Here is an 11,721-nt window from a genome sequence, read left to right on the forward strand (position 1 = left end):
GAGGACTCCTCTGGTACAGGCTTTGAGATAATACAAAAGAAAGGACCTGGATTAAATCAAATTTCGACCGATGGCTTCTGGTAGGGACTAGGAAGTACACAGTTGAGTCACGTGATTCGAGAACAGATGAGATGGTACTTCTACAAGATGGCTGCTGTATGAGAGCTGACCTGTAATCAGAGCAAGCAAGATAAGCTGGGGAAAGTCACGTGAGGACACAGGAATCACAGCCTCAATATAGCAGAAGGTTCAGAAGTAACAGCTGCACACATACCAACTTTGAGGTACTAAGATCATTTCAACACAGGAGCTAGGTTAATTATGAGGCACTTTATCTGTATTCAGTAACAGTAAGATCGTTTCCAGATATGAAAACCTGGCTGTACCTTGATGATAGGTTAACCTGTTAACTGATTATTTTGTGTAACACTTAATGTAGCCCACTCTTCCCCTGGCCATACGACCTTGGGACTGCAATCCAGGAATGTGTGACACTAACAAAACAATAGACTTTGACTCCCAATCTCCACCTGTAAAATTACTAGATAACTAATTCTCAGTTTTTTCCCACTTAGTGATAAGGGTCTTATTATTAGGGACTCCTTTGGTTGTAACTTAAACTAGTTTGGCTAAAGGGAAACTATATCAGCTCACATATCCAGGAAAATAAGAGGAAGGCCCAGAACAGGGAGGTGGTGCTGTCTGCATTTCCTCTCTTCACCTCTCCGCTGCTTTATTTGGGCTTCTATGTTTGGCTTCATTCTCCCAGGCTGGGCAATTTCATAAAATGGAACCATGTTTAGTATCAGTTTCTGGGCTCACAACTTCCCAACTTCTTGAGAAGAGAAGAAAGGGCTTTTCTCCATGGCTCTCATTAAATTTAAATATATTTTAAAAAAAGTCACAGGGAAGGACTCTAATTGGCCTAGGTGGGATCATTCTCCACTCCCTGGATCAGTCACTGGGTCTAGATAATGGTTACTGGAGTCACATCATATACACAGTTTAACTTTCACAAATTCACTTGTAAGAGTTAAATTGGGGCCGGGGGAAAGCAAGAAAGAGATGATGGATATTGGTGAGTGATGCTGCCAGCCATTAGGACAGTGAGTACCGTGTGAGCCCAGAGCTGTGACTCTGCTCTTCCCAAGGCCAGTCTCAGCTCCCAGTGCTTGTCATGACCCGAGACCCTGGGGCAAATGTCCAGGGAGTAATTTAATTTAACACGTCCCCCAAATGCAACCTGGCCACTTCAATCTGATACTTGGCTAAAGAAACAGCCATTGGTCCCAATACTGGAGCGGAGGGGGGTGGGGTGGGGGGAGGGGAGATGTCATGGCCATCATGAAAAGATAATTAATTATACTATTATGGGTGTTTAAAGGATTTTCAAGGATAATTTTGCCTGTATGTGAATTTCTTTTCAGAAGCTGACATAAAACTTAGCCCCCGCCCAGGATGACTCTGATCTCTATTAAGATGGGTTTGGGGGCCAATCTCTCAACTAGTCACAGACAACTCAGAGGTAAGGTCCTTTAGGAAGGGAATGACTTCCATTTGGACTTTATGCTAAGAGCTGTGAAGGTGCAATCCATCTCGCCGCCCCCTCCCCGACAAAAGAGGGTCCATTTCCCAGGAGAATAGGGGAGGAGCGCTGAGGAGCAAGGCAGCTGAGACTCTACAGTGGGGCAACTGCAGGGACCTGAGGTGTTTCGTGTGGGGCTGCAGTGTTCATAAACGTCTTCCTCCACTTGGACACCTTGGAGTCCTTTCTGTCCTTTGGTCCTCCCCATGGTCCACTTCCTTGGCTTCCCAGTTTGCTTTAGAGCCGTGGCCACTTCTGTTAGTGTCCAGTTTACATCCACCTCACTCCCAAATTGCTGCTGCTATAGTCTTTGTTTATATCAATGTCTTCCTTCAACTCATATGAAACTGTAATTCAGCTGCAAAATATATTGAACTTGGAACCTCGGCTGTCTCTTCCACTAGGCCAAGTTCCTCAGGGAAAGTGGGGCCTCACTGTCGCCTTCACAGATCCCCAGGTGGCATTCCTAACCCAAGCTATGCACCTCCTCTTTTCCCATCTGGTAAATTCCCAACCGTGTGGAGATTTCAGCCCTGGGGCCACCACTCCGATTCAGTTCTCTAATCATCGTCTTTCTCCAGGTAAGGTTGCCAGATGAAACATTTGGAACATCTTTCTTCTAAAAACTTTATTTGTTGTTGATTCAAAATTCATAATTCGCTAGGTATCCTGTATTTTTCTTTGATACATCTGGCAACTCTATCAGTAAGGCTTCCATGAATATGACCTCTGCCTGCCCAGTCCATCAACCCACCCAGACATTCCTGGGCAGGTTTTAACGTGTCTTGAATACACTGTGAGCCACTATCTAGGCCCTCACAGTCTTAAAGTATTCAGACTTTCATGCCAAATATTCCTCTGGATTTTATACTTTAAAAAACAACATTTATATTTTTCTGATTATAAAATATATTTATGGCAGAAATTTGGAAGACACGGTAAAATATGAAAAATAAAATAAAAATCACTTTTAATACCACCACTCGGATTGAATATACACTGGGAAATTCCCTTTAAATATGTATAAATTTAATAAATTTACTGAATATGTTTATAGCTTTTTAACTTGTTTTATTAAGATTTTATCACAGGAATTTCCCCTTGTCATTAAATATTCCTCTAAATAGATCTTAGACCTTCTTAGAAACCTGAGAAAAACCATGGACTCACTTCTTGAAAAAAAAAAAATGTACACATACAGAAAAGTTGATACATCATTCCAGGATGTTCTCAATTTCATCCATGGACTCTAGATGAAGAATTGTGGTTATAAACATTATACTTAGCATCTGCATAGCAGTCTCCTGTATTAGTGAACTCTAATTTATTTAATCACTTTGAATCTGATTTAGGAATACAGGCTTTGGATTTAAAAGCTTGGGTTCGAATGCTGGCTCTATCCCTACTAGGAGGTGACTGGGCAAATTTCTAACCTCCTTAAGCCTATTGTAAAGATTAAATGAGATGATCCATTACTAAAAGCTTAGAAGATTATCCAGTACATAGTAAGCATTCAATGTAGCTCTGGAATTAGATTTGGTATATGGTGCCCAACAAGGCTCTAGATTAATTTTTCTCCAAATAGCATATTATCTGAGTGCTAAGTTGTTGTCTCGCCTCTGGGTGGGCCAGATTCCTTGGTAGCAGCAAGAGTAAAGGTAAAACAATGGAGGAAGCTCAGTGACTCAGGCAGTTCACCAACATCGCCACACCTGAGAATGAGCTCTGTTTCTGAATCCTGGGGTTTTCCCCTATATAGTGAAGGAGATCAGAAAGAAGAGGGCAGGCAATAACACCTGCTTTCTTCACACTGACAATAATCACATCAGCTGGAGAGACAACAGGGCTGCCGACCCCAAGAAGCCCTCATAACTGCAAGTTTAGTGATCCTGCCAATTTACAAACCCAAGTCCATCTCTTTCTGCTTTCAGTTCTTCACCCATTGCACAAAACACCTTCCAAACCTCTCTTCGAACCTCAAGAGAAGCTAGTTGGATGGTTTGGTCTGCCTCTAATTACTGCTCATTTAATTTGATTGTGGATTTTAGTACCATCAACAAAAGGCGGGGACAAATAGGAGTGGTGCCTGCAGAGATGGGGCTTCGGCTGATCCTCTGCCGTTCGTGTTCTTATCCTGTGGCTCAGCAGTGCCTCCTCCTTATTTCATCTGTTTCTCCACATATCTCCCCTGGATATACTCACTTAACGAAAGTATTTGGGTAGCATGATTCCTTGTGTATCTGAATGTGTCTTTGCTTACATAAGCCTAAAGGAAAACTTAGAATATTTTTGGTCACATCCTACTTTCTTCAAAGCCCTATAGATGTTACTGCATTGTTTTCTTGGGCTTAATGTTTTGAGAAAGTGTGAGAGTACGTTATTTCTTAAATACTTCCCCCATGGAAATTATATTCTAATGGAGAAGAAATAAATTTAATGGTGATTAAGAATGCAATATGCTGTGAATTTAGTTTTACTTTTCATATTCTCTATCATTTTCATGAGATCGGGGGAGGAGAAAATATCAACACATGGGCTCAGTCCATCATTGAGAAGTAGAAGTCACCCACTCTCCTCTGGTGTCAGAAGAAGAGGAAGGGACAAATCCTCAGGAGGGAGAATTCAGTCTAGGATCTTAGCTCCACACAGACAGACCCTGGGCTAAGACTAATCCTTGACTTCACCCTAGGAATTCCCACGTTGGCTTTCACAACTCAACTGGCTATGGCTTTATGGCCATTCCAGACAGCCGGATGCTTCTCAGATGGCTCCACCTCCTCTGTATGCGAAGAAGTCTCTTTCCTTTGTAGATGACTGACATAAAGTCATCGAGTCCTCATTCCCAAGAACGCGGAATTTGATTTGTTTGGGGATAACACCTGTCTCATACAGGAAAGCTCACCACTTTATTTCTTTTCAGTCCTTTCATCCTAATGCCAGGGCTATACTCACAACACTTCATAAATCTATGGCCACTGAAATATCCTCCTCCCGTCTGCCAAGAACTTGCGAAATACACATTTTTCACAGAGCCTTTTCTTAGCCGAGCTCTTTATTGCACTCTGCAACGACATATCAGGGTTCACATTCAGCCAGGTACTTGTGGGTTTGGTTGATGAGACAGAGACTTCCCTGTGCCTCAGATTCCTTGTACGTAAACATCGACCTATTGGTATCTCTCCCAGGGCTCTGCTGTGAGAACCAAAAAAATAATGCTCACGCACTTGCATAAGACCTGGCTCAAAAAACAGCAATATAATTACTTTAAGTCTGAACATGAAAATCTTATTTAAAAATTGTCTCCAAATTAAAGCCAGATAGTGAGTGTATCTTCCTACCAGAGAGAACTGCTCATATTAAGTTAGGCCTCCCTCTTGATATCCAAGGTTGCAGGCTGGACAACGTATGTGGTCTACGTGCGTGTACACAGATAAGCATTTGCTCTCCCCCGCCGCCATCCCTCTCCCCTTGCCCCTAGCTCCCTCTCTCTGTGCCTGGGTCTCCAGATTTCATTATCAAAGAGACAGAGCCCATCAGAGAACTTGATCAGCAGCCAAGCACGGTTTTTTTCTTCTTGTCCTTTGTCAGGTCTTTGTTCCGCCCCTGGCTACACTCTAACAGAACCACTTACTGGTGATTAAAAGGAGGGGACTCGGCGGCGGGGCGGGGCCTGCCCGGCGCGGGGGCGCAGCGATTGGGCTCCCCCTCCCCGGCTGCGCTCTCTTAAGTACCAGCCCCGGGCGTCTGCCGAACCCCGAGCGGAGCCAAGGACCGACCTGCTGCACCCGACGCCGCGGAGACGTCAGCGACACGCAGCCCGGGCTTGGAAACAGACCGAGGGACAGACAGACGGGCCGACAGCGGCGGCGACGGAAGGACGAAGGGAGGCGCGCGCGGCGGGAGGGCACAGACTCCGCAGCGCGGTCTGGAGTCCGACCTGAAGCCTCCTGGCGACAGCGCCATGGACGGCGTCGCCAGCGCCGCCCTGCCCCTCGACAACGCCACCCTGCCCTTCGCCACGTCCGCACTGCAGCCGGACAGCTACCAGCTGCTGCCCAATGCCAGCAGCCCGAGCCCCGGCCCGGACTTCCCCGTGGCTCCTGCCTCCAGCGCGCGCCCCAGCCCCGGGCTCGGGCTCGGGCCGGGTCCCAGCGCCAGTTTCAGCCCCGGCCCCGCTCCTACCCCGGAGCCGACGACCAGCAGCTTCGCCAGCGGCTGGGACAGTCGGGGCTCTTCCCCGTTCCCTCGGCCCTGGGTCCCCCACGAGCCCCCGTTCTGGGACACGCCGCTGAGCCACGGGCTGAACGTGTTCGTGGGCGCCGCCCTGTGCATCACCATGCTGGGCCTGGGCTGCACCGTGGACGTGAACCACTTCGGGGCGCATGTCCGGCGGCCGGTGGGCGCGCTGCTGGCCGCGCTCTGCCAGTTCGGCTTCCTGCCGCTGCTGGCCTTTCTGCTGGCGCTCATCTTCTCGCTGGACGAGGTGGCCGCCGTGGCGGTGCTCCTATGTGGCTGTTGTCCCGGCGGGAATCTCTCCAATCTCATGTCCCTGCTGGTTGACGGCGACATGAACCTCAGGTACGGAGCCGTCTCTTGTTTAGGCATCTTTCTCATGCTAACCAACGCGTTTACAGCCTGGGTTCAAGACGGAGGAGAGAGGAGGGAGAGACGGTTGGAATGAGGCAGGGAAGAGGGAAGAGGAAAGTGGAGGAAGGTGCTGACGCCCGGGGTTTACAAGTCAAGGCAGACATAAAGAGGTAGTGTTGTGGAGGAAAGATCTAGACAGGGACGGAGCTGCTCTGAGGGTGTTGGAGTTTCATCCTGAGTGGTGGGCTGTCGGTGCAGGTCTTTAGCTACTGGAAGACAAAGGGACCTGGGAAGCCTGAAGCTAGGACGCCCTGGAAATGCAAAAGCAAAATAGGGCCATTGGTCCCAATAAAGAGTAATCAGTCTCATACAGAGAACAATATAATTGAGTTCAATCCAACAAGTAGTGTATTCAGCAGCTTTACCATGTCTAACGGGGTGCTTTGGAGGTTTAAAAAATAAAACAAAAACGCTCCTTGCCCTCAAAATCATCCAGACTGTACCAGCTTCATAACCAGCCAAGGGCAAAGATATTTTTCTTTCCTGCCTGGGGTTCATGTTTCAGTTTGCCTTAGAGTGTTGCTTTCTTGTCACTCCCCTCAGATGAAGTAGGTTTTCCCCTCACTTCAAGGGGAGGGGGGCCTGCAGTCTCCCTCTTTCCCCTCTACTCAGTGTACAAAATAGAGGGTTACTCATGTGCAAGAGAGACTCTTTGGCTCAAAACCCATTCTGACTTCTGTGTCTTCCCTTTTTCTGCAGTATCATCATGACCATCTCCTCCACGCTCCTGGCCCTGGTCTTGATGCCCCTGTGTTTGTGGATCTACAGCAGGGCTTGGATCAACACCCCTCTGGTGCAATTACTACCCCTAGGAGCAGTCACCCTGACTGTCTGTAGCACTCTCATCCCAATTGGGTTGGGAGTCTTCATTCGCTACAAATACAACCGAGTGGCTGACTACATTGTGAAGGTAAGGTCACTCTTCCCCTTACATACTCGATAGACCATGAGAGTCCGTGGTCTTTAATCCACAGCTGAAATGCCAAGAAGTTTGGGAAAGTGGGGTAAGGAAAGCAAGGACTTGGCAGCCCTTGCGTGGATAAACTTAAAAAGTTTATGCTACAAAGATAACTTTCACCTTTTGGAATTTAAAAATTATAGCTTAAATCGAGACACAGGTTAAGTAAAAAGTACAAGAGAATGACCAGGACTCATAGTACTGATACAGATTTTGTGGGGAAAAGATGGCAGTGCAATAAAATGGAAACATTTTCACCAACAATTCATGTATTTCACTAACAACTCATGTATAACAAAAAAGCAGGTGAACTAAAATTATTTTAATAGAATAAAATGCAGTAATTTAGAACCGCTTTATTCTATTTTTTAAAGGTGGAACTCTAATTCTGAGAAACTAGACTGTTTCTTTAAAATGTTTTATTAATTTTCTAAAAATAAGTTGACACTAATAAGACCAAAAGTAATTTTAAAATCACATCATGGCGATATAATAGAATGCATAAAATATTGGCTTTAAAGCACAAAATAAAATTAGGTACTTGATAAATAATAGAATATATTGCCATTACCAAATTTGTTTCTTTTACTTTCCACATTGCAATATTTCATATGGTTTCTAAAAATAGTGAAGTGATAGGGATTTCTATTATTGTATAATATTTTCAATATTGCTTTATTGTTAAAAACTGATGCTTTTGTAGCAGGAGAGATTTTGTGATAGGTGACTGGAGGGAAAAATTTAAATATTTGTAAATTAAACTTTCTTTGAAAGCTCAAATAGTAATAAATAAGAGTAAACTATGAACAGGATTCTCATTTTAAGTTAGTCAAATAAAATACAGACCTAATTACTATAAAATGTACATACAAATTTCTTTAGACACATGAAGAGAAAAAGAGCCACTCTGGTGTTTCAGTTATGTAGTTTAATAAGACAGTCTTTTGTATTTTATTTATATTATTTATTTTCTAAAGTAATCTGATTATACAGAGGGGCTAACTTTTATGAATATGAAAAACAGAGGGTTCTTTTCTGTACCTCTATCCAGGCTTGAGTAAAAGAAATTCTGCTCCATAACAAACATATATATTCTGAATGTAATAAATATACATGTATGTGTAAATATACATATATTTATATATTACATACATAATATATCCATAAATAACCTTGAGATGCATTAAGAACATATTAAGCTTAACCATTAAGCTAATACTATTAATGTGATGGCATTACTATAAACCTTAGGATTCTAAGAGAAAAATCAATCAAATAAGCTATTTCCATGCTAAAAACAGATAAATATATTTAAATAATAGACAATTCAATAAGATTGGCTGAGTTTAAGCTGAACTTATTCCCCTTCCTTAACCAGCACACTCATAAATATGCTTTATAACATTTTTATACTTTTGCAAACACTTTAGAATGAGCATTCAATGTCAGCACTCACCCGAACGATTTAAAATAGTGCAAAGGATAATTTGGAGCCAATATTTTCACAATGAAAAATCAGATTTTCTGTCAAAGTTTTCGATGTGGGCACGCTATGAAATTAAATATAAGAAGAATTTTGATTTATAATAGTTTGGTTTCTGCCAGTTGTACATTGCTAGCATGAGTAACTAATATAATAATTATTTTAACATTCCCTAGGGTAGACTTTTTAACCAGCCCAGATAAATTTTAAATAATTTTTAAAAGACTATAAAGTACAGTATATGCCACTCCCACAGATTCCAAAGGGGTTTCTCCTTAGTCTCCAGGGAACCAGAAGCAACACTTGAACTGTTCTTCTGGGTCTGTAGTCTCCCTCACAAACACCCCTCAACTCCCATTCAAAACAAACAAACAAAACAAGCTAACTATTAATCTGAAGGAGGATGAGGAGGAATTTTTAGGTTTCTACCTTGCCATTTACACAGCCTGTCTTACTTGAATGAATGAAATGTACCAGTCAGACGTCAAGGTGACACAATGTTTTTATTCAGGGTCAGTCATTTTATATCTCAAATCTATCCATTATGTATAATAATTCCTAAGCATCACTAGAGACTTACAGGTGGGAGATTGCTCATGAAGAGATGAAAAAGGAGAGAGTTGCACAATTCAGCGAATACCTCACATCTTATGTTTATATTTTTTCTCTTACATAATCTAGGTTAGTAATTATTTTGATATTGCTAACAATTCTCTGAGATATAAAGTATTTTAAAATACTTAAAATATATTTAAAATATCACACAGTTGGTTTCGTAAATTTTAATAGCTTGTTATCTTATGTGTAAAACCAGAACTAATTTCTTATGGAAAACATAGGATCCTATTCAGGAAAATGTCCATTTGTCTACTCTATTCATCAGACCAAACCTGGTGTATTGGGCTCAGTTCTAACTGTTTTGTTATTAAGAGGCACATTCACAAATTCAGCCCGTGCTCGGAGCAGTCAGAATTCCAGAGTTTTACGATGGAGGCTGAAAGCCTGAGAACAAACCCGTGCTCGGAGCAGTCAGAATTCCAAAGGAGAGTTTTACGATGGAGGCTGAAAGCCTGAGAACAATCTACCTGGAGAAGCATAGCCTTCCCCATATGACTGTTCTGTGAACTTTTGAAGGCTGTTTTGCAGGAAGAGTAGCTGGTCTGTGTTGCTTCTAAGGTCCCATCCAAGGCAATGGCTCACAGTTATAGAAGGCAAGTTGTCACTAGATATAAGGACAGGCCTCTAAACAAGTATAACTGTGCAACATGGGTCTGGGTGCCTCCTGAAGAGATGACCTACCCATCTTCAAAAATACCGTCAAAGACTTGATGGCAAAGCTCTCTATTTTGCGTGGGCGGTCAGACTAGATGGGTCTCTTATTCCAAGAGCCTAGGAGACTCTTTCCTGAATTCTTTGACTGTCTTATTTTTGATGGCTTGTTTATCCATTTTTCTATTATTAGGTTTCCCTGTGGTCTCTGCTAGTGACACTGGTGGTCCTATTCATAATGACCGGCACTATGTTAGGACCTGAACTGCTGGCAAGTATTCCTGCAGCTGTTTACGTGGTAGCAATTTTTATGCCTTTGGCAGGCTACGCCTCAGGCTATGGCTTAGCTACTCTCTTCCATCTTCCACCCAACTGCAGGAGGACTATATGCCTGGAAACAGGTAGTCAGAATGTGCAGCTTTGTACTGCCATTCTCAAGCTGGCCTTTCCGCCACGATTCATAGGAAGTATGTATATGTTTCCCTTGCTTTATGCCCTTTTCCAGTCTGCAGAAGCAGGGATTTTTGTTTTAATATATAAAATGTATGGAAGTGAAGTATTGCACAAGCAGGATCCTCTAGATGAAGATGAAGATACAGATATTTCTTATAAGAAACTCAAAGAAGAGGAAATGGCAGACACATCCTATGGCACAGTGAAAGCAGATAATTTAATTATGATGGAAACCACTCAGACTTCTCTCTAAACATGGAGATACGCAGAGCCTCTATCTTGCTGAAATACTGCATCATATTTATGGTCTGTGGTAGTGTATATGGTTTACATAAAGGATAACAATTGGTTCACATTATCATGCTTATAACAATTTTGATCTTCCATTGTAAGGTTGCCTTGGTGTATTAACCAAGCGTTTTCACAAATCAATGTCATAATATAACTTGCACCTGGAACTGCTTAAGTGAAGCCTGAACAAGTAAAATGTGCTACTTGGTTTTCACCATTGCCAGTTTCTATGACTGTTTCAAATATGTAAACTGGAAAACAGGATCTTGGAAATGTAGAATTTCGGTGCACTATCTTATGCATAAAAAGCTATATTTGTAAAGCATAATTGAGTTTATTGTAATTGTTGTAAAAAAAAAAAGTGTGCTCGCTTAACTTATGAATGCCTGGCAATGTTGAATTTTGACCTGTATTTAGAAAACTCCCCAAACAGGTCAATTAAACAACAAAATATAGTATTTTATTGTCAAACCTGTATCAAATGAGAGAAACATTAACGTATTTGATTGCTTCATCTGGTATCTATTGGTAATGAACAGCCTGTGGACAAGGCGTTTTCTTTTCAATTGGGGACTGGGTCTTCTGCGTTTATGGTAACACACCCCAAATCAATTTATCCTCTGGAGGGATGATCTGATTAGGAAAATTTGGAGAACTACTCTCCACCCCAGAGAAGAGCAACAGTCATCAGTACCTCGTGGTACTCGACAGCGTCTCAGAACCCCGTTTGAGGTGGGGGCAAGTGTGAGAGTGAGCGCGTGCTCCAGGGGAGAAGACAATTAGTCTAGACATGGATGCCCTAGAGTGCTTTCCCTGTATACCTACTGAAAGGTTCAATGGGTAGACTTCAGAGCAGCTCTGAGATAAATAGATCTGAGGTCATAGGTACCAGACTCAAAACAGTTCTGCAAACCTTCGCATTTTTGCTCACTAGCCGGAGGCACCTAGCCTCCCCTCAGCTTCCCGGGTGGCCCAGACACCTGGGCAATCAAGGTATGGGGACCACCTGGCTCAGCTGATCCCAGTGATCTCTCT

The 11,721-nt window shown here is 42.9% G+C and overlaps 1 protein-coding gene across 1 annotated transcript; it reads left to right on the forward strand.

Annotated features, from left to right (window-relative positions):
* Positions 1-5,259: 5,259 nt before the first annotated feature.
* On the forward strand, positions 5,260-11,187 carry SLC10A4 (solute carrier family 10 member 4). Its single transcript, XM_006922486.3, has 3 exons — positions 5,260-6,163; positions 6,932-7,142; positions 10,136-11,187. The coding sequence occupies exons 1-3, from the start codon at positions 5,547-5,549 to the stop codon at positions 10,646-10,648; spliced, it is 1,341 nt and encodes a 446-aa protein (XP_006922548.1). The 5' UTR covers positions 5,260-5,546; the 3' UTR covers positions 10,649-11,187.
* Positions 11,188-11,721: the final 534 nt, after the last annotated feature.

This window comes from Pteropus alecto, unplaced genomic scaffold (assembly GCF_000325575.1).
Source record: "Pteropus alecto unplaced genomic scaffold, ASM32557v1 scaffold57, whole genome shotgun sequence".
In the NCBI taxonomy this organism is placed as follows: Eukaryota; Metazoa; Chordata; class Mammalia; order Chiroptera; family Pteropodidae; genus Pteropus; species Pteropus alecto.

Coding starts and splice junctions, on each gene's coding strand:
- SLC10A4 (XM_006922486.3), top strand. CDS start 5,547: ATGGACGGCGTCGCCAGCGCCGCCCTGCCCCTCGACAACGCCACCCTG. Junction 6,164..6,931: donor GACGGCGACATGAACCTCAG/GTACGGAGCCGT, acceptor CTTTTTCTGCAG/TATCATCATGACCATCTCCT. Junction 7,143..10,135: donor TGGCTGACTACATTGTGAAG/GTAAGGTCACTC, acceptor TTCTATTATTAG/GTTTCCCTGTGGTCTCTGCT.